The sequence below is a fragment of the Eleutherodactylus coqui genome, chromosome 12 (assembly GCF_035609145.1).
Source record: "Eleutherodactylus coqui strain aEleCoq1 chromosome 12, aEleCoq1.hap1, whole genome shotgun sequence".
Lineage (NCBI taxonomy): Eukaryota > Metazoa > Chordata > Amphibia > Anura > Eleutherodactylidae > Eleutherodactylus > Eleutherodactylus coqui.
Window position 1 is genome coordinate 90319131 of NC_089848.1, and position 26050 is coordinate 90345180.

The 26050-nt window shown below is 46.6% G+C and overlaps 2 protein-coding genes across 4 annotated transcripts; both read left to right on the forward strand.

Annotated features, from left to right (window-relative positions):
* Positions 1-4473: 4473 nt before the first annotated feature.
* Positions 4474-14166, forward strand: LOC136587213 (oocyte zinc finger protein XlCOF8.4-like). Of its 2 annotated transcripts, none has more exons than XM_066585767.1 (5): positions 4474-4668; positions 6127-6269; positions 8207-8386; positions 10461-10581; positions 12320-14166. In XM_066585767.1, the coding sequence occupies exons 1-5, from the start codon at positions 4545-4547 to the stop codon at positions 13123-13125; spliced, it is 1374 nt and encodes a 457-aa protein (XP_066441864.1). In that variant the 5' UTR covers positions 4474-4544; the 3' UTR covers positions 13126-14166. The 2 variants fall into 2 exon arrangements, with proteins under 2 accessions (XP_066441864.1, XP_066441865.1); XM_066585768.1 differs by having other exon boundaries at positions 4474-4635.
* A 5754-nt stretch (positions 14167-19920) lies between these two features.
* RPP38 (ribonuclease P/MRP subunit p38) lies at positions 19921-25476 on the forward strand. Of its 2 annotated transcripts, none has more exons than XM_066584481.1 (3): positions 19921-19998; positions 22102-24139; positions 24452-25476. In XM_066584481.1, exon 2 carries the CDS (start codon positions 22119-22121, stop codon positions 22983-22985), a length of 867 nt encoding a protein of 288 aa, XP_066440578.1. In that variant the 5' UTR covers positions 19921-19998; positions 22102-22118; the 3' UTR covers positions 22986-24139; positions 24452-25476. The 2 variants fall into 2 exon arrangements, with proteins under 2 accessions (XP_066440578.1, XP_066440579.1); XM_066584482.1 differs by having other exon boundaries at positions 19926-19998; positions 22105-24139.
* Positions 25477-26050: the final 574 nt, after the last annotated feature.

Genomic DNA, 26050 nt, shown 5'->3' on the forward strand with positions numbered 1-26050 from the left:
TTAAAAAAAAAATGTCAGGGGTCTGAATGTGGCAGTACAAAAAAAATTACCCTTTTAAAAAAGTATGAAAGTATGGCAATTGTGTCCTCCTGTTTGCATTACGACATTGACCGAGTGCAGAATAGCACAGATGGTAAAGGTGGTTTTAATGAATTTTTTTCTGGCTACTGGTGGAAGGTGTTGTTCACCCACCACCCCAGACCAAGCTATTTGCAAAACAAGAGTCGGGTGTGGTGGTCTGTGCCATATTGCTGCGGTTTCTCACAGTGATAGCGTGATTTTGTAGCGCTACAAAGTTGTGTGACTTTGTAGCACCACATGCGAGGAGTTTTGTAAGGGGAACTTGAAATATAAGCCATACCCTAAATAATAAGCCCTAGCTGCAGAAATTAAAAAAAAAGTATTCATCACCGTAGAAGCTCCGCTGCATCCTTTCCTCGGTCCCCGACACTGTTCTTCATCTCTTCTGGCTGGGGATTGAAAAATCACTACCTCCTGGAAGTGCTGGTTCTGATTGGTTGATGCTTAGCCAATCAGAGCCAGTGCTTGATGAATGACTGTGATTGGTTCATAGAGCACTGGCTGCGATTGGCTAGGCGTCAGCCAATCAGAGACAGCCCTTCCAGGAGACGGGGCTTTTTCAATCCCCTGCCAGAAGAGATGAAGGAGAATAGTTGGGAGAAGATGCGGCCGGGCTGACAGCACTTCTAAGGTGATGTATACTTTTTTCCATTTTCCCTGGTGTTAGGGCTTAGTTTAGGCTTTGACAGTAGGATTTCCTACTGTCAAAGTTGCATCACACCGCACGAGCATCACGTTTTTGTGCGATGCCCCAGAGAGGAAGGCTCCATAGGGAAACATGGGCTACAAAACCTCACAAGTCGTGTGCATAGCGCCAAATCCGCGAGGTTTTTGTGTCGGGTTGTCGCATTCTACAAAACATCGCACATGTGAAGTAAGCCATAGGAAAGCATGGGCTTCACATACATGTACTGCAACAATTGGAGTGACAACAGCACACACAGTACCTCAAGCAATAGGAGGGAGGAACCCACAGGGCAAAATATGTGCGCTTCTGTAGCCGGTTCTGGATCCAAAGTCCCGGAATCAACATAAACCAAAAGGCTTCACATACATGATTTTCGTCTCTCTGCTCCATTTTGGAGGAGAGAAACTGAAATAAAAACAACAAAAAAGGATTAGTTTTTCCCCATCAATTTTAAAGGGTTTAAAAAAAAAAAAAAAAAAAGACGGATAGCACACTGATTCTAATACATAGCAGTGTACAACATGAACTTAGCTGCTAGCTATGAAGGAATATAATATATATATATATATATATATATATATATATATATATAAAATAAACTTCATTTGTATAGCGCCAACATATTCCGCAGCGCTTACATAGACAGGGGGAATACAGAAAGACAAAAAATACAAAAATTACAGAACCATGGTTACATAGTAATCAGTTGATGGAAACAGTAGGGGTGAGGGTCCTGCTCCAATGAGCTTACATATTACAAGTAATGGGGGGATACAGAAGGTAAAGGGCTAGAGATGTGCACGGTATGGCGAGGTGGAGAGTGAGGGATGCTATACACATACCGTATATACCGGCGTATAAGGCGACGGGGCGTATAAGACGACCCCCCAACTGTCACCTTATACGCCGGTATTCAGTGGAGAAAAAAAAAAAATTTTATTACTCACCTCCCACGGCGTTCTGTCGCGCTCCGGCAGGCTGTCGCTCGCTCCGGCAGGCTGTCGCTGGCTCCTCGTCCCCGCCGCAGCATAGCTTTCTGAATGCGGGGCTTGAAATCCCCGCTTCCAGAAAGCTAATACACACGCCGGCAGCCATGACATCATTGAATGGCTGTGATTGGCTAAAGCACACGTGGCTTCAGCCAATCACACTATTCAATGACATCATTGAATGGGTGTGATTGCTAACACGTGCGCCTTCAGCCAATCACAGCCATTCAATGATGTCATTGAATAGTGTGATTGGCTGAAGCCCCGTGTGCTTTAGCCAATCACAGCCATTCAATGCTGTCATGGCTGCCGGCGTGTGTATTAGCTTTCTGGAAGCGGGGATTTCAAGCCCCGCATTCAGAAAGCTATGCTGCGGCGGGGACGAGGAGCCAGCGACAGCCTGCCGGAGCGAGCGACATCCTGCCGGAGCGCGACAGGACGCCGGGGGAGGTGAGTAATAAAATTTTTTTTTTTTACACTTTTTTTTTTTTGTATTACCGGCGCATAAGACGACCCCCGACTGCAGAGCAGATTTTTCGGGGTTCAAAAGTCGTCTTATACGCCGGTATATACGGTAGACAATGGTCAGACATTTGGCCGTGTGATGGCAGAAACGGTATGACTGCAGGAGCGGTTTATTATGGCTAGCAGGGATTGCAGTCAGTAGGTCAGGGAGCATGTTATCAGGGGAAGTACAGAGGGGTTTGTTTAGGGAATGCAGTATGCCTCCCTGAAGAGGTGCGTTTTTAGAGCACGCCTGAAGTTCTGCGAGTCCTGGATTGCTCGGGTAGCCTTTGGTAGTGCGTTCCAGAGGACCGGTGCTGCTCTGGAGAAGTCTTGGAGGCGGGAATGAGAAGTTCGAATTAAAGGGGCGCGCAGTCTGATTTCGTTAGCAGAGCGGAGAGCCCGGGCTGGGTGATGGATTGAGATGAGGGAGGCAATATAGGGGGGCGCTGCGCTGTGGAGGGCTTTGTGGATGAAGGTAGTAAGTTTAAATTGAATTCTGTATTTAACGGGCAGCCAGTGCAGTGACCGGCACAGGGCAGAGGCGTCCGAGTAGCGGCTGGACAGGAAGATGAGCCTGGCTGCCACATTTAGGATGGATTGGAGAGGGTAGAGTCTGGTGCAGGGGAGGCCGATCAGCAACGAGTTGCAATAATGGAGCCAAGAGTGGATGAGGGCAACAGTGAGCGTTTTTAGCGAGTCCATAGTGAGAAAAGAATGGATTCTTGCGATATTCTTGAGGTGCAGCTGACATGTTCGGGCCAGAGATTGGATGTAGGGGGTAAAAGAGAGATCAGAGTCAAATATGACCCCAAGTCAGCGGGAATGTTGTCTATGAGTTATGGTGGCGCCACACACTGAGATGGAGATGTCAGGAGGAGGTCGGTTAGTGGAGGGTGGAAATACCAGTAAGTCAGTTTTAGAGAGGTTTAGTTTTAGGTAGAGAGAGGACGTAGTGTATATATATAAATGAGTGTTTGCCTAGGCTGACAAAAATATATATACAGAGTACATATATACATTTCTTTGTCCAGTCACTTTAATTACCTAGTAGGAGAGGGAAGACACGTAAGGGGATAAAAAGTTAAAGATGTATTCAAGTAGGATGAAGTTATCTACAGGATAGGGAATAAATAGTTGATCGGTGGGTATCTATCCGCTGGGACCCCCACTAATCCCAAGAACAGAGGTCCTGTTTCCCCCATCCTTCTCACTTCCTGCTTGTTTCCCCCACATTATTGAATGGAGGGCAGGTCGCAGTTCCACTCATTTCAATGGGGCTGACGGAAATAGCCGAGGGCTTTCTTCAGCAATCCCATTGATAAGAGTGGCACTGTGTAAGTGCGAGCTGCCTTCCATCCAAAGAAGTGGGAGAAGCAACCAGGCAATAAGGAGGGCTGAGGAAACCGCACCCATGTTGTCAGGATTGGTGGGGCTCCAGCGGCCGGACCTGCACCGATCTATCAGTTTCCAGCCATCTGGGGGATGGATGAAAATCAACGTTGAGTAACCGGAAAACCCCTTTAAGTAGGGCTAGGGCAGTAGGTTTAGGGGCTAGTATGGCCATTTTGGTGTGGACGATGGCACATAGTTGGTGACTTTAGATAGTCTAGGACCTTTCTTATGGATCGAATTTGCGCACAAGATGCACTGCAACACGAGATAAATTGCGCACCAAAGTCCACAAGGCTAACAGCGCATTCTGATGTGGAATTGAAAATGGCTTAACCCTGACGGCAATTTCGCACCAAAATCCGCAGTTACATCTGTGCTGCAGCACCAGCTTAAGCCGTGACTGATTCAAAGTGTCAAAGGTCCTTAGAGGGGGTGGTTAGAAAACAACATTAACATGAGCTGAGTGGGAGATTTATCATACATAGATTCTAACAACCACAAAAAACCTCGGTTGCCCATAGCAACCAATCACAGCGCTGCTTTCCTTTTTCAAAACCACAATAGAAAGTGAAAGCTGTGCTGTGATTGGCTGTAAGGGCAGCAGAGCGTTTCTATTAGAATGTCTTAAAATCTCCTAATGACGTGTGGATCAGACAACAGCAGCTACTAACAAGCCACTAAGGCAAGATTTAGTAAAAGCAGGGCCATTAACAGTACTGGCGGAAGCACATCGGCTACGCTTCCATCTAAGGGAAAAGACGTCACAGCTGCGCGGCGTCGCATCTGTTCCTAGCGGTCAGGCGCAGGATGATGACGTCATAGCTCCCAGCAGTCTGTGTAGTGGAATGTAGCGGTTTTCAGTGGCTGAGCAGCAGAGATGCTGCATTATGAGAGGGGCGGGGAGCAGGCGACGGCGGCAATCATACAGCGGGGGAACTAGAAGTGCGGAGCTCCGGGCCGCCATTGACATAGGCAGCTGTGAGGATTCTGCACTTATGTCTATGGTGGGAGGTATATGACTGGTTGTAGTGGGCGGAGCTTCACATCCCCAGGAGCTGGAATCATACTGCACCCATAATATAGTTTACATTTTAATTGAGAAATCATCTATTTATTGGAAAAAAGTGTGACATTTCAGTAATGTAGCTGCAACGGTCATTAACTTGAGGCTCGCCAGCTGTTGTAGAACTACAACTCCCAGCATGTGCCACACAGTTTTTAGTTCCTTCTGGCAGTTCCAGTGCATGACCGCTGCTTTAATGCTACACCCGGGTTGTTGAATTGTTAGTGACGGAAATCTATGGGCGTACGCGGCTCTCAAGAATGTCGTAAAAAACATGGCGGGTATCGCATAAAAGAATGTACAGTAATATCAGTATATGTCCCATGCCCCATCACTATAGGGACGGCACGTCGGGTGAGCCGGACGGCCAGTGGTTGCCTGTTGTAGTGACGCCGCTATGGACGACACGTCGTTGCAGCAGCATGTAACGTTAAAAACGGACCGAGGGGGTTGATTTGTTGGAAGCCGCACCCGTCTGTGCCTGTTACCATTGGAGAAGTGGGATTACGTGCGCAGGCGCTCGCTCATATCTGTAGGCGTCCCCTTCTGGTATGGCGTCCACCAATCTGACTTCTATAGGGCTCGTCTGGTGAAGGCAACCCCTGCGGATATGGCGCACACATGAGCGATGCTGGGAGGGAAACAATCGCATGTCCAATGGGACAGTCTAACCCATCGCAGTGGGAGATGCTTACCGATCCTCCGTTGCGCAAGAAACGGTTCCAGACCATCGCAGTTTTATAGAAGTGATAGGAGGCGTTTTTTCATGAAAAATGTATTTTACCCGGCATCCATGGGTAAAATACATTTTGACAAGCGCCATATCTGGCCGGGTTTTTCAGCCCGCTACCGCGCTTGCCTGATACTGCCCTTCCCCTGCCGCTGCCATGGCTTCCCATTGGTAAAATAAGCAATACACGCGCAAATCAACCTAGTTCACTGCGCAAATATGTTGCATTGAGATAAGTGTATTGGCGCATAGGGTCGCCTGAAGCCGCCCTCCCGCACAGTGGCACCCGACCACCTGACTATACAGGGAATGGCAGCAGGGCCCCATTTAAGAGAATGCAGTCGGCTGCGGTACCTACATGGCCAGGAGTGCTGCTGTGCAAGGAAAACCAATGAAGGGGCCGCAGCCCTGATTCAGCGCCATCATTATTAGGAATAATGGGGGTCCCAGAGGTCGGACCCTCACCAATCCAGAAAGATATGACGTATCTCTAGGAATATCCCATCAGTTTGTGAGATGCGGCTATCCAGGGGTTAATGCTGTGCACTGTCCGGAGTCTACAAATCTACTTTTGCCCCGTTTCTTGCCATTTTGAATATCGGACATTTGTCGCAGTTTGTAGTTGTCCTTGATAATAGGCTCCTTCTTGTGACGCTTCTCTCCTTGGTTCTCCCAGTACAGGGATCCCATCAGGATCAGCGGTTCTCAGCAGGACTATCGCCTGTGCTTAGAATGACCTCCATGGATAGCAGCGACATTTACATGACGGACAGGATTCTAAGCCTCACCCTGGAGATCATGTTCCTCCTGACTGGAGAGGTGAGTAATGCGGCCGCAGTCCTTACAGTAACAGATTTCCAGGATGTTAGTGTCTTGCTATGGCCGCCTTCACACGACCGGATCGGATTCCACGTGCGGGATCCTGCAGCGGCGACCCTGCGTACCTGTGGTTTCTGTAATGCGGATGACCGCGGAGGCTCGCTGTCCCACAGCACAGGGTTTTTTCCCTCAATGTTTGTATTTCCCACGTGTTGCTAAGCGATGACGTAGGTACATGCGGCCCATGCGCAATGGGCTGCGGGTCTTCTGCTCGGAATCTGCAGCAAAATAGATCATGCTGCGATTTTTTTTCCGTCCGCTTGCGAAATACTTATCCGCGAGTGTGAAGGAAAAAAATGTTATTCAGACTTCTAAAGTTGATTTGGACTGCAGACCTGGCCTCTAAAATGAAAGCGGTTTCCTAGAACTAAGATATTGATGACCTGTCCTCAGGGTAGGTTGTCAGTATCGGGACGGTGTGAGTCCGCCGCTCAGGACTATGGGAGAGCTCGTGCACAGCGGTCCGAGAAGAGCGCATTTTCAGATCACGCGCGGACTTCACCAGCGTAGAAAATGTATCCCCAGCTACCTGTCACCTCACAGAATAGCACCAAGACTTGATAGTTTATGGTGCTATTTAGTGGTGACGGTGTCCCTTTAACCCCTTCTCTCCCCATGACGTAAGGGTATGTCCTGGCAGCAAGGTACTTCCCACAAAATGACGTACCCTTACATCATAGGGATAGCGCGAGATCTGTCATGATCTTGCGCTATCTGGCAGCGGTAGCCGGCTGTCGCTGATAGCCGGCCTCCCGTTGCAACAGCAGGGGTGCATCGCAGATGCGTCCCCCGCTGTTAACCTCTTCCCTGCCGAGATCTATGTAGATCGCTGCATGGGAAGGGTTCACAGAGGGAGCGAGCTCCCTCTGTGAAGTTGCCAGGCTCTTCCGATATAATCGCAGAGAGTCCGTCTGGTTGGTATGGCAACAGGACGCCAGATACTCGTGTTCTGTATTGCCAGTGCCTATGATCGCTGTATAAGCGATAAGGCATGGCAGGCCAGAAGTCCTGCCATGCCTTATCACAGTGATCATCGCTGCTATGGTGAAAGTCCCCAGAGGGACACAAATAGTGTAAAAAAAAAAAAAAGATAATAAAGATGTACAAAAAAGAAAAAATGTAAAATAAAAACCCTTTTTATATGCTTTTTCTCATATTAACATAAAAAAAAGGTAAAAAAAAATCTAAATCCCATATATTTGGTATCGATACGTCCGTAGCTATGCGTACAATAAGTTGAACACGCTTTTTATTCTGCACGGCAAAAACAATTTTAAAAACGCTAAAAAAACAGGCAAAATGCTGCTAATTTTTAGCATTTTGCCTCCCAAAAAATGCAATAAAAGTGATCAAAAAAGCCGTATGTACCCCAAAATGGTACAACTCATCTCACAAAAAATAAGCCCTCGAAGAGTGCCGTACATATACAAATAAAAAAGTTACAGGACTTTGAATGCAGCGATTTAGAAAAAAAAAGATTTCCAAAAAATTTTATTGTAGAAAAGTGGAAAAACCTAAAAAAAAACATAAGAATTTTGGTATCATTGTAACCGTACCGACCCGCTGAAAACATGTATTGTGTCATTTATGCTGCATGATTAACGCTGTAAAAAAAAAAATCTATGGCAGAATTGATGCGTTTTCTCTCCCTGCACAACTTCCTTATATACTGTAGTGATAGTAGTTGACAAAAATCCTGAATGATTGGACCAAAGTCTGGATAGCCTAATGAAAACAAAAGTGGAACATTAGTGGAGAGTAGTTTTCCTTCACCTATAAACTAGGTGAGATCCTACTCTTGCACCCGCAGGACACAGAACGCCGCTGACCTTGTTCCTATTAGTGTCCTACTCGATTGTTGTATTCTTTCTGCCCAGGATTACACAGTTGTAAAGAAGACCTCTAATGATGACATCACATCCCGCCGCAGCTCCACCGGGACACCAGGAACAGTCGCATCGAAGGAGCTCAGCATCGATTCATCTATAAAACCTGAAAACAGTAACGAGAGGATTCTTCAGCTCACCAACCAGATCATTCAGCTGCTGACAGGAGAGGCAAGTAATGTCCTAACCACTATAATTGGTATTTTCTGGAGGTTGCACCATTGGTGCTGCTCCATTCATTTTCAGTGCGACTGTCTGATATAGCTGAGTGCTTTTTTTTTCTCTCAGGCCTATTGAAATGAATGCAGCGGTGCTGCGCATCTGCTGCTCTGTTCAGTCTAATGTGGTTGGCGTTCTGCATCCACCCACAGTGACAACAAGTAGAGGGGGGCACAGGACACCTGTTGTTGGGATTGACGGTGGTCTCGGCAGTGAGACCTCCACCCATCAGACTTTTAATCACCTATCCTATGGATAGAGAAGTGTTTTCTGGTACAAACCTTTTAATCTAAGTTCCTTTAAGTGAATTAAAGGGAATCTGTGAGATACTTCATGCTGCCCTTACCGATTCCAGTGGTCTGTCACTTATTGGGCAAAGGTTAGTAGCTGCGGAGCACTTGCATGTAAGAGGCGCTGCGCCCAGTGAGAGAGGGCTCTCTATTATTCATGAGCCACCACTTGCTCTGCCCACCCGCAGTGATTGTCAGCATGGAGTGTAGTAGGTAAACATATGAATCACAGTGAGTATGTAAGCGCCTCATGATAATCAGAACTTCTCTTTTGCCGGGCACAGCTGAATCTCTACATAAGTGCTCAGAATGTAGTAAACCTTACCCTATAAGTGGCAGACCATTGGGATCGGGGTGTCTGTCACTACTTTATCCTGCCCTCATCGAGGATCGCATAAAGTACCCGACACATTCCCTTTATTATGTAAAAATAAACCCTTAGAGAAAAATGGCAGCACACTTTATAAAACACACATACAGTAATTACCACCCCCTACATACTCTACTTTATGGGGAAGATTTACTAAGGCCGCCTGCAGACCGCCGGGTCGGATCCGGCTGCGAGAATTCTCGCAGCGGGACCCGACCCGAGTGTCTGCAGAGAGCAGCGTGGCACTCGCCTCCTTCTGCGGCTCAGCAATTTTAAGTAAAGTCCTTTAATCTTTTTTTTTTTTTTCGTTTTTTTCCCATCTTACCCTTCTCAATTTTATTGCCACTTTTTAATTTACAAGAGATGTAAAATATCGCATTTTTAGTGTAAATATGGTGTGTGCCAACATTTGCGTGCAAGAAAACGGTCATAAATTGTTAATAAGTTCTTCCCCATGACTCTTATAAAGGTGATTTTCTTTCTCGGGGTGTGTTCACTTCCAGTTAAATAACAGTTTCTACCACAATTTAGTGAAAATTGTGCCACACAGTTATATGACTTTAGTGTCGGAACACACCCAAGAGAGTCGTTAATGTAGCTAAGTTTAAGGCCTTGTTCACACGACATTGGAAATGACCGCTTTTTTTCCAGTGGGGATCTGCAGCAGAAGTCCAAGGATGAGCCTTAGAATGCCACCATGGATATTCATGCAGATCCACCTGCAGGTTCAGCCCCAGCCTATGAGGTAAATCTGCATCAAGAATTAACATGTAATTTTTTTCCTGCTACATGGATATCAAAATTTGTGTGCAGAAAGATCAGTGCTGTAGCGAGGATTTCAATAGAAGGTAGAGATGAGCGAACGTACTCGTTTCGAGTACTTACGCACCCGAGTACCGCCATTTTCGAGTACTTCAGTACTCGGGTGAAAAGATTCGGGGGGCGGGGAGAGGCATGGCGGTGCGGGGGGTAGCAGCGGGGAACAGGGGGGAGCCCTCTCTCTCTCTCCCCCCACTCCCCACTGCTACCCCCCGTGCCGCCACGGCTCCCCCCGAATTTTTTCGCCCGAGTACGGAAGTACTCGGAAATCGCGGTATTCGGGCGAAAAAGGGGCGTGGCCGAGCACGTTCGCTCATCTCTATTAGAAGGGTAAAATGGGGTGGATTTTACTGCAAATTTGGGTGCAGAGTGTGCGCTAGAAACTGGAGAAATTAAGCCGTGCGAAGGGGGTCTTACAACCTCTTATTTTTCAGGCACCTGATCGTCCGTTCTTGGAACATTTCACAGGTATTTTGTCCACTGGTTCATCATTGATGACGGGTTATCTGATGGGTTTTAAGCATGTCTGTATCATTGTGCATTTCAGATTCCCGCGCGGTGCCAGGATGTCGCTGTCTACTTGTCAATAGAGGAGTGGGATTATGTAGAAAAACACAAGAATCTGTACAAGAGCATCATCATGGACGACCAACAGTTCTCAGCACAGGGTGAGGAGACTAACCAGCTAGTGTATATCATTGTAGACCTCATCAGGCATCTACAAGGGGTTGCTTAGCAGGCCAATATCTTTAATCCCTTGTGGTACTGGTCATAGGTAGTGGGTTGTCTCGTTCGAGGGGCAGAGTTTTGGTCACAGGGGGTGTAATTTCATTACCACAGCATGTGTTCTGCTCTTAGTCCTACCTAGGGGCAGCAAGTGATAGTAGGATGGCTATTCAGCATGGAACTGTTGTTCTCTAAGTTGAAGTGCAGAGCCTTGGTGTATCCTATGTGATGTGACTTCATACTGCACGCCGCTGCCTCCTGATTGTGATGGGTTTCTGCCCATCAGCTCTTACAAGCAGGAGATGGGAGAGCAGAGTGAAGCTGCATCTCATAGGGATACACAGGCGATTGTGCAGGTAGTAGACATGCAGTGTAATGCATTTTATAATCGGTGACGTCCAGTTTCTGGAACTCTCACCGATCCTGGGATTAATCGATCAAGTGATGCATTTTTTAATTATTTACGGGTTTAAAAACTTCCCTTTTTAATCAGCAATTAAAATTCTATGATTTTTTTTCTGAACTTGGGAGTGTAATGTTTTAAAAAATAGTTAGTATAGGTTAGGAGATATAATGCAATGGGATGCAGGCAATCCCAGCAGTGATTTGGGGGGGAACGAATATAAGCCCTTCCCTGAAAATCATCCCCAACTTGTGTGGGGAAAAAAAAATAAAAAATAAAAAAAAATATATATATATATATATATATATATATATATATATATATATATATATATATATATATATATATAATTTATTACGTATACATACACACTCACCTCTCCACCGCTGTTGGGGTCCAGTGGGTCTTGCGGCGTGTCTCCCCGACTCCCCCGGCTAGCTTGTGTAAAAAACAAAAAAAAGCATATAAAAATAAAAACATAAATTTAAAAAAAAATTATATATACTCACCTCTCCAAATGGTACCCTAAAATCCTCCCTAGCTTGTGTTAAAAATAAAAAAATATATATACTAACCTCTCTGCCGCTGTCGGGGGTCCAACGGGTCTTGCCGCTTTTCTCCCTGACTCTGTAGTGAAGATCTTTCAGCCAGCGGGGATTTAAAATCTCCGCTGACTGAAAGCGCTGTGTCTGATTGGCCAATCACAGGCAGTGCTCAGCCATTCATTGAATGACAGCTGAGTGCTGCCTGTGATTGGTCACAGCTTTCAGCCAATCACAGGCAGCGCTCAGCTATTCATTGAGTGACAGCTGAGTGCTGCCTGTGATTGGTCACAGCTCTCAGCCAATCACAGGCAGCACTTGGTCCATTCATTAAATTCTATAAATGGACTGAGCGCTGCCTGTGATTGGCTGAGAAACAGCGGCTCCCGCTCTGGAGGAACCAGTCGATCAGTGTACTTGCATAGACAATTATGCAATTAAATAGCTGACATGTAACACTGCATTTCCCCTGCAGGAGAAATGTTTGCCAATACACAAGTTACGACGATTGTATAATAGGTGATCCCCAGTGTTAGAGAAGCTGGCTTCTTTTTTTTAACCCCTTGGCCACATCCCCGTTTAATGTGTGGGGTTTGTATTGAGTGGACTTAAGTAATCAGGCTCCATCTAAGTGAATGAGAGATGAAGAAACTTCTGAGTGAGGCTAGTAAGATCAGTGGATATATTATTGACCGGGACTAAAAGATTTTCATATATTTCTTTTATTCCCAACAGCCAAGGTTCCGATTTTCACACCGAAGCTTGAAACAGATGACTATTTCATCCAAGAGCCTTCAAAAAATCCTATGGTCCCCAATCTACAGACTCCAATCCCTGCTGACTATATGTCATCTAACCTTAGTAAAAACGGACCAGTATCTCCATCTAAAGGTGCCCACTGTGATCACTGCGCCCAGTGTATAATTGCGCAACGTAGGAGCGGGCAGAAACCCTTTTCTTGTTCAGACTGCAGTAAAAGTTTCAAGTTTCGATCAAGACTCATCGCCCATCAGCGCGTTCACACGGGAGAAAAACCCTTTGCGTGTCTCGAGTGCGGGAAGTGTTTTATAAGGAAAGAAAAACTGGTTGAACACAAAAGAATTCACACTGGAGAGAAACAATGTTCGTTTTGCGGGAAATGTTTTACACAGAAATCTAAATTAGTTGAGCATCAGAGAACCCACACGGGAGAGCGGCCATTTTCCTGTCCGCAATGCGGAAAAAGTTTTGCGCAGAAAGCTACGCTAACTAAACACGAGCGCATTCACACGGGGGAGAAACCGTTCTCTTGTTCAGAGTGTGGGAAACGTTTCTTGCTGAAATCAAACCTTCATTGTCATCAGAGGACGCACGTCGGACAGAAGCCGTTTTCATGTTCTTATTGTGACAAAGACTTTACACAGAAATCACATCTTTCTGAACATATTAAAACCCACGCCGGCGCAAAACTTTTTCCGTGTTCACAATGTGATAAAAGCTTCACACAGAAATCTGGACTCCTTGCACATCTGAAAGTCCATATAGAAAAAAAACAAATGTAAAAGAATATTACCATTGTGACCAAGAGGAAGGCCGGCGTCACACGGGCGCATTTGCATTGTGGAATCCGGAGCGGGCGTCCACCTCCGGATTTCGCAGCAAATGCCACCCATAACATGCTATTGAAAAACAACTTTTTTTCTGCACACGAGCGGAAATCATATTGCAATTTTCTGCTCGTGGAAGAAAAGTTGCAGCATTTTTTTATTTTTAAGCAGATCCTGCAGGGATGGCTTCCATTGAAGTGAATGGAAGCCGTCCGACCTGCGGCCCTTCCACAATTGACATTGTGGAAAGGTTATGGCATTCCGTGTCATCGTTGGGCGATGAAGCGGGAAAAGCAGAGTTTTACAAAAAAAATTAAATTCTGTACTGCTCGCTGTGCGGATTATACGCAGTACAGAAAAACGGAAAAAAAGAAGGTACGCCCGGATGCCGGGCGGGCCCAGGGTCAGATTCTGCTGTGGGCTCCCGAATGCATAATCAGACGCAGTCATGTGCAGCCGGCCTAAATTACCTCTCTGTACGCAATACAGAAACAGCTGAGCGGGCCGTGCGACACTGTTGCCAGAACTGTCACTTCTGTGGGAGTGATAGAAGCCGCATAGCATAGCCCACTTGGTTGTTTCCGTACTTCTGACCACCTCTGTCCACTATACACAAGCTGGCTGAGGAGCGAAGCTTTTGATACAGACACAGGTTCCACCTCTGACCCATATCTATCAGACTTTGATGGCATATCCTGTAGATATGCTATAAATTCTGAGATGAGAATATCCCGTGGAGGGGTGACCCCACCTTACTTACGGCTTTATTTGTCCTGGTATCCGTGTATAGTATTATATAACCCTAATTAAAGCTCCTGACTTGAGCTGTAGCAGTATGTCTGTAAAATGATAAGTAATTTCCCTATTCCCATGTTTTCCTTATACTACACACTAGTCTAAAAGTCGGAAGGAAAATGAGTCAGGTTATGTGGAGAAACTAGAAATGAGCGAGCATACTCGCTAAGGGCAATTACTCGAGCGAGCATTGCCCTTAGCGAGTACCTGCCTGCTCGAGAGAAAAGGTTCGGCTGCCGGAGCGGGTGACAGGTGAGTTGCGGCAGTGAGCAGGGGGAGAGAGGGAGAGAGATCTCCCCGCTCTCCCCCGCAGCTCCCTGCCCGCCGCCGGCAGCCGAACCTTTTCTCTTGAGCGGGCAGGTACTCGCTAAGGGCAATGCTCGATCAACTAATTGCCCTTAGCAAGTATGCTCGCTCTTCTCTAGGAGAAACACCAAATGTAGAAAAGGTGCTTAGTGTAAGCTCGGTAAGCATTATCCCCCCTACCTTTGTGCAAAACACTTATGGGTTCCCCTAAAACGGACATACCATAAGTTGATTTGAGGCCCCAACACCATTGTGTTATACCAGCAGGAAGCAGTTATATAAAGACGCTGCTGAATAAATGATCCACTTCAGCATTATGTGTAAGAGGAACTTCTAATTGTACTTACCCGGCTTCATCGCTGCCCCGTGCATGACATCCACCATGGGGAAAATGCAAGTTTCAGGAATGCAAATCTAAAACAAACTGCTTTACCTTACAGAAATCAATAAATCCTTAAACTCTGAAAACAAATATGTGTGCCTAAAAGTATCAATTGCGATGGCTGGGCAACCTGCTGGGGTTTCTGGAGAGGGATGTCTAAATATTCCAGCATGCAGAAAGTTTATTTTGGTTTTTTCACTAACCGACAAGCAGGTTCTTGGAAGTATGAAGGATGGAAGACCCTCTTAGGTTAGCTCCTCTGCATTCTCCAAGGTTCTTTCTTATACAAGGGGTGCACCATTATCCAAGCAAAAGTCAAATCAAAGTTGGTCAGTGAACCTATATGCACTATATTGGAAGCACTTTCTCCTATGGGCCTGTGGATTGCTTACCTACTCGGGGTCCAGTGCCGTGTCCTGACTGGAAGCTGGAAGCACATCATATTCCGCTTCCCTTCCTGTCTTGTGCCGATCATACAGATCGCTGTCAGGTAGGCAGCTTTCAACAGCCTCGTAGTTCTCTCAATGATAAAGTTGAGCGCTTTCTGAGAATCTTACCTGATCATTAAGCAGGTAGTTGCAAGGACTCAAAGAGGCGCCTACCAATCCTAGACAAATGGCAGTGTACCCCATGAGAAACGCCTAGGGTAATATGCTGGGGCAGGGGGTAGTCTCCCAGAGACTCAGGGCAGCACAGACGGTTCAGAAAAAAGCTGGCAGCTATCTTAGGCTCAACCTGACCCTATGGGGAAAACATGAGAGCTCTCCTAGTTCCTCAAGCCCCAGTAAGTGACCTCTATGGAAACTCTTTAGTTGGAGTTCTTCAAGTGTAATAATTCCGAAACAGATTGTGCCACTTTTGTGAACTGTAACCACCAAGTGTGCTGAGCCTCTGTGAAGGAAGAGAAATAAAATTCAAGTGTATACACAAAATGTTCTGCATCTTCTCACTGGGGAGCCGCCATCTTAACATTAGATGTTTATGTGTATATATAACATGTATGTATGTATAGATGGATATATAGATACACAAGGCTTTGCAATGCCATTTTATTGTAGGCAGTTGTAGGCCTCATACACAAGGCAGGCCCGGATTCCGGCTGCAAAATCTCGCACGGAATCAGCCCTGACTGCGGCAGGTGACCCTGCGTACCTGTCGTCTTCTTTCCCGGTGTCCGCGCGAACCTGTCTTCTTCCGGCATCTCTGTACTGCAGATGATCCGCATGGCTTGCTATTGAACATGCGCAGTACTTTTTTTTTTTCTTCTCCAAACTCCTGCTTCTTCCGCGTAATCCTCCACCCATCCGCAATGTCAATTGCAGACAAGCCACAGTGTGAACAGCTTACATTGACTTAAATGGAAGCCGTCCGTGCCTGAACCGCAGGAAAATGAAGCATGATGCAATATTTTTCATCCGCAAGCGGAATCTAGAATTGGTTTATGCTCATGTGCATGAAGAATCATTTTTCCATAGCATGCTATGCAGAGTAATTGCTGCCGAACCCAAGGGCAGACAACAGCCCCAGATTCATCTGCCCGCCCATGTGCATGAGGCCTACGGCAATGTACTCGCTTCATCCATGCTATGGCTATAATTCATCACTGTAATTAAGGAGGTTGGCCCCAAGAAAGTATTTATCATTGGTTAGGTAATAAATGTGCGATTGCTAGGGATCTGATCACAGGTACTCCTATTGATCACTAGAACAGGGTTCCAGTGTCCCCAATGTGACTTTGGCGTTGGTCAAGCATGCGCTGTACTGCTACGTGAGTGGAGTTTAGAGCACATGCGTGACTACGGCTCCATTTGAACAGGGACCTCTGTTTTTGTGATTATTGTGGGTCCCAGAGGTCAGATCCTCCGGGATTGTACAGTACATTTATCAGCTATCACACCCAGGCAGGATTACTACTGGACCTATTAAATCTAAACATCTCTTAAAAAGAGTCTATCTGGCAATGTGAATTCGGCTAGAAGGTGCCAAAAAGCAAAACACAAGGCCACGTTCAATAGAGATTCAAAACTGATGTGAAGCTAAGTCTGGAAAAAGTTACAAAGCCATTGCTAAGGCTCTGAGGCTCCAGCGCACCACAGTGAGAGTCATTGGCCACTAGTGGAGAAGGCTTGGAATAGCGGTGAACCTTCCTAGGAGTGGATGGCCTTCAAAAATTTCACCAAGAGCACATTGACGACTCATCCAGATCAAAAAAGAACCCGGATCAGCTTCTGAACAAGTGCAGGCTTCACTTGTCTCTGTTAAGGTCAATGTACACGATTCTATAAGACGCTGGGCAAAAAAAGACATCCATAGGAAAGTCCCAGTGCGTAAAACCACTGCTGACCAAAAAGAACACAAAGGCCCATCTCGCATTTGCCAAAAAAAAAAAATCCAGATGCCCCTAAGACTTTTGGAATAATTCTGTGGACTGATGAGTCAAAGGTGGAACTTTTTGGAAGACATGGGTCCTTATACATCTAGCGTAAAGATAACCCTGCATTCCACAATGAGAACCTCATACCAACAGTGAAACATAGTGGCGGCAATGTGATGGTCTGGGGACCGCTGGACACAAGTTCTTAAACAGTGAAGTAAAAGATTCATCACAAGTGGAGATGAGCGAGCACAGCGGCCCCCAGCGTAATAGTGATATCTCAGCCGCTCCCAGCGTAATACTGACATCCCACGGCTGCCCCCAGCGTAATACTGACATCCCACGGTTGCCCCCAGCGTAATACTGACATCCCACGGCTGCCCCCAGCATAATACTGACATCCCACGGTTGCCCCCAGCGTAATACTGACATCCCACGGCTGCCCCCAGCGTAATACTGACATCCTACGGCAGCCCCCAGCTACTGACATCCCACAGCAGCCCCCAGCGTAATAGTGACATCCCATAGCCGCTCCCAGCGTAATAGTGACATCCCATAGCAGCCCCCGACGGTATTCACAAGTGGTGAGCGGCCGATGGCGGCGCATGCCAGTATGGAGAGCTCTGCATGCCATGGGTTCGCCACCACTGACCTAGAACATGGTGCGACACTGCCGCCGGCCCCATTGATATGACGCTCACCAACACACAATTTCCCCGCAGATGTGAGGCAGTTTTATATCAAAACCGCCTTGCGTTAATTCAGGATAATTTTCAGTGGGGAGGCATCGCACTCGCCTGCACCTCGCAAGGGCTTGCTGGGAAAGCTTGTTTTTATTGGTACTAGTTTGCGTTCTATGTGACTTTTGGATTGTTTTTGATACGTTTATTTGGGAGGTGAATGAGAGAAAAATAGCAATTCCGGCATTACTTTTTAAAATTATTTTTATGTTGTTCACCATGCAAGGTAAATGTAGAAATTATTCTCATTGGGTCGTTACGAACACGGTAACACTTATTATATTGTTTAAAAACATTTGGGTTATTTTTGTCCATTTAAAATGGGGTTTTGTGTGAAACGAATACGTATTCTCAAACTGAATTTTTATTCTTTCAATTAAATCTTATCAAACTTTTTTGCAACTAATTTTTAGTCCCTCCAGGGGACCGGAAGGTGTGATCGTTTGATTGTTAGGATAGTCCACTGCATTAAGGCCCATTTAGACACAACGATTATCGCTCAAGAGCCATCTTTTGAGCGATAATCGTTGTGACTAACTGCACTGGCATCAGACAGTTTTCGTTCTCTCGTCGCTCATCATTGTCTTTCAGCATGCTAAAAGACAACCATGAGCCTTATCAGGGATTCACAGCGGGATACAGCTGATACTATTGTTTCAGCTGTATCCCGCTTCCTGATCACAGGCGGGGTATGAAGAACAGAGCGGTCCAGCTGTGTTCTCCATACCCCGCATGGAGCGCTCGGCTGTATGACAGCCGGGCGCTCGGAGTGGGGAAAACCGCTGGATGCAGAAGGCAAGCGGGAACATCCTGCTTGACTTCTGCATCCTCCGCTGGCAGTGCAAGGTGATCGCTCATCTTGAGCTGCAAATGACACAACGATGATCGCTCAAAAGACGCTTTTGAGCGATAATCGTTGTGTCTAAATGGGCCTTTACTTACGTATTGCATTCTATTAAGCCTGTGACAGCGCCCATTAGACTGCTGGAGGCGGGGTTTAATAGGCTGAGTTACATGGCAGACATAGAGGTCTTTGTCAGGCTTCAGGCTGTCATGGTAACCCATTTGTACCTTTTAATCACACTGCAGGGTGCTGATGAGTGACAGAAAGAGCCCGCTCCCCGTCATCTGTGTACACGCTGCAGTTGCTTGTGGCATATAAAGAGTTAAACTGCCAGGATCTGAGGATTCTCCCCTCCTAGCGGTCAGAGCAGGAGCCTGGCTGTCAGTAGTCCGCGACCGCCTAAGGCCGGATTCACACGGGCATATATGTGCACACAAAATGAGTACGTGCAATACGCAGTGAATAGAACCCATTGATTTTAATAGGTTTGTTCATGCACATTATATTTCTACGCATTTTGGTCACACCAACCCCCCCCCCCCCAAAAAAAAACACAGCATGCTCTCTTTTCCTGCGCATTTACGTACCAAAAACTGCATAGGGATGCGCAAAAAGTACACAGAGTTGAGTACAAAAAACCCCCCTGCGTAATTGCGCAGAAAAATAAAAAACATCGGGAACTCGTTAGACTAATTCGCCATTTGTATCAGTAGTTATTATTTTGGCGCACACATGCCCTGCACAGAGAAAAATACCGTAAAATGTGCGAACAAGCATCGCTTGTTCCGCAAAAACGCTACGCTCATGTGCGCCAATACGCATCCACTCCTGCGAATCCGGTCTGAAAAACACGTGTGCGGGTTTAAAGAGAATTAGTGAGGTCAGCAAAATAGTGCCTTGGTGGTCACTAAGGGGTTAAAGACCAAAGCAGGAAGCACCATGAAGGGGACAGAAGGATTTGGCTGCAGCCCCATACACGAGAACTGAGAGCCGCGGGACTACTGGGGAGGAGAGGAAGGACGGAGATATAGGAACTTTATCCACAACACTTCTGCCCTATTTAGCAATTCCAGCAACCTGATTGGTTGTTTGTTAAATCAGCCAACCTAAACAACCAATCAGGTTGCTGGAATTGCTGAATAGGGAAGAAGTGTTGTGGAAAAAGTTAATATTCGAGCTGCAGCGCTAAATCCCTCATAAGATCTCCCAGAATCCCTGTGCGCTGAAGAGGCGGAGCCGAAGCTGACCTGACCAATCCGGAACTACTTCCTATATTGCGTTTCAAAATGAATTCAAGCCTCGGAATGCAGTTTAGATGGCTCATTCTGATTGGCTGCTCATCGGCCGGGCGCTCCACGTGTGTTTTGGAGAAGTCTGCCTGGAGTTGGTGAGTGTAAGCAGCGTGAGATAGCGGAATAATGCGTCCGTGTAGCGGCGCTGTGCGGGCACTACAACTCTCAGCATTCTCAACAGGGCAGAGATCTTCCTTATTATCCCAGCTTGTTGGCTGTGGCTGTAACCTCCACTTCTTACTACCGGCAGGAAGTAAACACCCTCAGTGCCTGGGGTCGTGTGTTTGTTGTACCAGTGCCTATTGGGGAAAAATGGGTAACTGTGTGGTTGTGCCTGGTCTTACAGAATGGTGACTATCCGCTCTGGGGCCCTCAGCAGGGCGCCCCCTCTAGGACATCCGTATGATTTAATAGTCCACATGGATAAGCGGGCGTCCTGATTGGGCAGTTATTGTAAGGTAGGTCCACACGGGACCAGGGGTGTACAGAGCGCTGCGCTCCGAATGGACAGTAAGCGTGTAACCGGCGGTACAGTAGAGGGCGCTGCGTGCTTATTTACGCACGTAATTTGCACAATAAATATACGCAGGTGTGGGGGGGGAGGGGGAGCGCCGTCAGGTCTCCGAGGTGAGCGCCTATCTCACCGTAGAGAATCGTGGCAATCGCAGCATGCCGCGCTTTAAATCCCGCAAGCGGAGAATCGCTATGAGCCTCCGCTCATGGACGCCGGTGCTTCGCTCTCTATAGCAATGCTATTGAAAGCTTCAGAGAGCGTGATCACCGCCCGTGGACAGGCAGCCTTAACCCCTTAGTGACGGAGCTTTTTTGTTTTTCTCCATTTTTGTTTACCATATAATGTACTGAAAAACGTGAAAAAAATTCTAAGTGGAGTAAAATGGAAAAAAAAAACGACATTCCACCATCTTTCGGTGCGTCTTGTTTCTACGGCGCACAGACTGCAACAAAAATGACCCAATAACTTTATTCTCTGGGTCAGTGCGATTACTACGATACCAAACTTGTATAGTTTTTTTTTGCTGTACTACTTGTATTTTTTTCTTAAGATATTTAATTTTTGTAATTTATTTTCTGTCTCTATTTTCTGCGCACAATAACTTTTATTTTTCTGTCGACACAGTTGTGTGAGGCTCATTTTGTGCGGTACATCCTGTTGTTTCCGTTGGTACCATTTTCACATACAATTGACTTTTTGATTCCTTTTTATTGCATTTTTTTCTCTAAGATAGGATGACCAAAAAAGTGCATCACTGGCTTTTTTTTTTTTTCTTCTCTGACCACGTTTACCATGCCGGAAAAATAATGCATTGCTTTGATAGATCGGACTTTTATGGCAGCAGCGATACCAAACACGTATTTTTGGTTTATTTTGATATTTTTGTATTGCAAATATGGCAAGGGGGGGGGGGGGGGGGGTGTTGAACTTTGATTACTTTCTTCTTTTTCATAATTAGTAAAACTTTTTTGTTCATATTTTTATACTTTCTGTTAGCCCCCCCCCCCCTAGAGGACCATAACCAGCGACGCTCTGATCGCTTCTGCAGTATGACATAATGCATTACATTCTACTGCTTTTTGACAAGCAATCTATCAAGCCACCCCATAGGACCCTCGAACATCGTTCAGGAGATTTAAATGCTGCTGTCAGAATTGACAGCGACATTTAAAGGGTTAATAGCCGCGATCGACCGCACGTCCGATTGCGGCTATTGCCTACGGGTGTCGGCTGTAATAAACATCTGACGCCCGAGCTCTATGTAAAAACACTATGGGGCTGTCACTACGGGGTTAAAGGATTTCTCCAGAGTTTTTACTATTGATGACCTGTTCACAGGGTAAGTCATCAGTAGTTGATTGGTAAGGGTCCATCACTTGGGTTGTCAGCTTGATCCCTGGGCCTGCAGTCAGTGCTACCCCTTTAAGTGAGAGAGTATGCCTGGCCAACCCCTTTTATTCATTTATCCAGCAGCGCTATATTCTGCCGCACTCACGTTGGTCCCCAGTGGGGCTCACAAATTAAATTCACTATGTAGTATCTATTTGGCGTGTGTAAGAAACGCACGCAAATGTGGAGAGCGCATACAAACCCCATGCTTTAGTCTTTGACTCTCAATAGTTCCAATAAACCGGCAGGAAATTAGTCATCTTCATATATTGACCCCTTTTTTTTTTTCTGTTAGAAGATTGTGTCGCCAACATGGTTGCCAAACTGGGCGTACGCAAATCCAAGCCAGTCGTAACTAAGACCTCGCTAAACAGCCCATATAAGAAGATGTGGACCCCCGTGGCTGGGGATGACATGCAGTTCGTCCTGAAAACATTATTGGAGAAGTTTAAGCACCTTGGACTGAAAAATATCAAGACGCAAAAAATATCCTCAAAGGGCAAAAAGAGTAAAAAACCTAAATCTTCAGATGGAAGCAGTAAGAATTCTGCCAAAGAAGAGAGAACCGCAGACACAGAGACCCCAAAGCAGAAGGCTCCGAAATCGGGATGGACCCATGTAGACCTCCGGAAACAGCTGGCTATAGGGATTAATGAGGTCACTCGTGCGCTGGAGAGAAATGAGCTGAGCCTGCTGATAGTGTGCAAGTCTGCAAAGCCGGAGATGATCACGAAGCACATCATAGAGCTCAGCTTTAGCCGGGAGGCCCCCGCCTGTCAGCTGCCGCGGCTTAGCATGAATATGGCCCCGGCTCTTGGCCTGGACTCTGTGCTGGCATTGGGCTTTAGAAAAAGTTCTGATGCGTTTCTCGAAGTGGTGGAAGCCATCCTTCCACGAGTGCCGCCTTTACACGTGCCTTGGCTACAGTCGGGGTTCAGAGAAAACGAAGAAGTCTCAGTGGAAGAGGAAGGACCGCGAGAGGAGAACGGTGCAGCAAAGCCGACCTCCCCCAGAAAACGTAAACTGTCTCCCGCCAAGCAGCCAGCTGATGTGAAGCTGCAGGACCTGAAAGTCAAGAAGATCGTTCCAAACCCAAATAAGAAACGGAAAGTTAAAGTAAAGAAATCTCTGGGCAAAAAAGTAGCACCAACCCGTCCTGGCGCTGGAAATAAAAACTGAGAATTTTCTCCTTAAAAAAAAAAAAACAAATTGTAAGAGATTTGCACAAAACGTAATGCATTACTTTGTCTTGATGGCGTTCCTCGAGGGACAGAAGGCCAGCAATGGGGGGGCGGGATGGAATAAACAAGGCATTGGAAAGCATCTCAAATATCTTGAAGTCAAGATAGATTTGTGACGTAAATATGTTTTGCCCAAATACCTAATGAGGTGCTCAACCCCCTTTCACAGCAAGTTCTCACCTACTTATAGGATAGGGAATAACTTTCTGATAAATGGGCGTCCAACTCCTGAGACCCCCACCACTGATCCCGAGAATGGGGGTCCCGATAGTCTCTGTGTGAAGGGAGCAGAGGATGTGCATGCACGCCGCCACTCTGTTTTTTTTTTTTTCTTCAATGATCCCGATGGATCACCAGATTTCAGTTCCGGCACGTCCCTGAGTGTCAGCAGCGGATGAAGTACAGGCGCAACTCTGCTGCTCCCTACACCGCAGTGGGGTAGCAAAGCTTAAGCACTCGGCTAGCCCAGGTCGTCCTATTGAAGTCAATCCGAGTGGAGGCGTGTTCTCCGCTGCCCACACTTCAAGGGGTGCCAGGGGAATCAATACTCAGCTTTCCAGTGCCATCGGGGTCCCCACCGCTGCTTTTGGAGCTTCTGGCTGGCTGCCAGGTGCTTGTCAAGCTGGCAAAGCATCTATTGCTAGTGACAGGGATTGAATTCCCCGCCTCCCAGCAAGAGATTGCTCTGAGTGACAGCTAGCCGGCAAAATTCTGGCTTGAAAAATCTGCGAAACTGGACCCCAGCAAAACTAGAAGGCAACGAAACTAGTTTTAACTGTACTTTGTTATGGTACTGGTGCATTATATCTCCACCACCAGAATGGGCGGAAACCAAATGCACGCCTACAATTATGCCCACAATTTTCGCTTGGCTGGCCACCAGAATGGCTGGAGGGCAAGTGAGGGCTGCAACTACTGATTCGCTGGGTGACACATTGCTGCTGCGGTACGTACTACTGCTTGGGAACGCTAACACCGTCACCTTGAAAACCTGACCGCTGCAAACATACCGGGGAAGAAGCAGGCAGTGGGGAATGGTTCTTGCTGCCCACATAGTAAAAAACGCTCTTGCTGCTTACTCCTGCTGGGTAGGTAATAGAGATGAGCGAACGTACTCGGTAAAGCACTACTCGTCCGAGTAATGTGCTTTATCCGAGTATCTCCCCGCTCGTCCTGAAAGATTCGGGGAGCGCCGCGGAGCGGGGAGCTGCAGGGGAGAGCGGGGAGGAACGGAGGGGAGATCTCTCTCTCCTCTCCCGCCCGCTCTCCCCTGCTCCCCACCGCAACTCACCTGTCAGCAGCGGCGCTCCCCGAATCTTTCAGGATGAGCGGGGAGGTACTCGGATAAAGCACATTACTCGGACGAGTAGTGCTTTACCGAGTACGTTCGCTCATCTCTAGTAGGTAACTATGCGTTCCGACGGTGCTGACAGAAGAAACCACGGAGTGGGGGGACCAACAGCAGCTGCTGACAGTACTCGTTGGAGCTTGCCATTGCCGCCGAGCAGCACAACGCCACAGCGTCCTGCCCTTGGCATAGCCGCACAGCGCCGGAGCAACGGGATCTCATTACATAGAACATGCTACTGGGGGGTGTTACGTAGGCGTTCCTGTCACTGTGGCCGCACAACCCATGTCTCCATCCGTACTGCCGGTGGAGACATAATGCACCAGTACCCTTTGTTACTGCATATTAGCATTTTGTACTTTTTATTTAATCTGTGTTTGAGATTAGAGCCCATTCACACCTGCGGCAGGACCTTCCGTCTCTGTTCCATTACTGGAGCAGAGAAATAGAATTAGAACTGAAATAAACATTTTTCTTTTTTTTTTTTTCTCTTCCCCGTTTTATTGGGTATAGCTGGTTTTCAAAAAACAAAACTTTTAGTTTCCTTTTATTCGAGTTGTTTTCCCTTTTTATTGATCATTTCTGCGTTAGCTGAATAGCGCTGCAGACTGCATTATTTCTTCAGTTAAAAATAGAAACCGAACGGAAGCAAACAGATCGCCACTTACTTCCCCTTTTTGAAAATCCACTGAAATCAATGGGGGCAAATCAGATCTGTTTGTTTTTGTTTCTCTGCCCCTAAAGCGTAACAGAGAGACAACGTCCTAACGGAGCTCTGCAGCGGGTGCACGTGGGCCTCAGTTACAGTAGTGTTACCTTGTACTACATGGATGCATTATTGGCATTGTGTGGTGATATCGTTTGAGATGGTTTGGGCAGTATTTTATACTATATTAACAGGAAGTTGAGGTTCTGCCTGACTGGGGGCATAGATTGAGCGATAGAGCTTTCACTACTGAGATTATCATTTCCAAGATGGAAGTTATTTTTTTTTCTTGTACAATTATAGTTGAGTACTACATTGATTACCATCTCACTCTGATCCTTGATTGTATTCAAGATTGGGGTATGGAGGAGAACCCAATCCATACCATAGAAGTTGTCGGAATGGAATGAAACTTTCTTTGTGTGATTGTAATGTTGATATAAGTAAGTGATTACAATATAAGAGCAAAATGATCATTTATTGTGGAAAACTGAATGCTCTAGTACGCTGTTGTACCACCTCTAACTTGGATACAAGATGTCATACGGGTGGGCATGAAGGCTCTAGTACCCTGTTGTACCGCCTCCAGCTTGGATACAAGATGTGATATGGGCAGGCATGGAGGCTCTAGTACCCTGTTGTACTGCCTTTAGCTTGGATACAAGATGTGACACAGGTGGGCATGGAGCTATGCAGATTCTTATGTTATCCTGTGGTATATTGCTTCACATTTGCTATAACTGAGCCTCTAGCTCTTGTAAGCTTTTGATGTTGGTGTCCCATAGATGTTCGATTGGCGATAAATATGGCTCCCAGGCGCGCCACATAAGTGTGACAATGTTCTGGGGGCTCCTGTGACCCCCTTCTGTGTACGGCCGAGTATTATCCTGTTGGAAAATGCCTCTTGAAAGCCGCCTTGAGAGGAACACATGTGGCTGCAGGATGTCCC

Coding starts and splice junctions, on each gene's coding strand:
- LOC136587213 (XM_066585767.1), top strand. CDS start 4,545: ATGAGAGGGGCGGGGAGCAGGCGACGGCGGCAATCATACAGCGGGGGA. Junction 6,270..8,206: donor TGTTCCTCCTGACTGGAGAG/GTGAGTAATGCG, acceptor CTTTCTGCCCAG/GATTACACAGTTGTAAAGAA. Junction 8,387..10,460: donor TTCAGCTGCTGACAGGAGAG/GCAAGTAATGTC, acceptor TGTGCATTTCAG/ATTCCCGCGCGGTGCCAGGA.
- RPP38 (XM_066584481.1), top strand. CDS start 22,119: ATGGTTGCCAAACTGGGCGTACGCAAATCCAAGCCAGTCGTAACTAAG.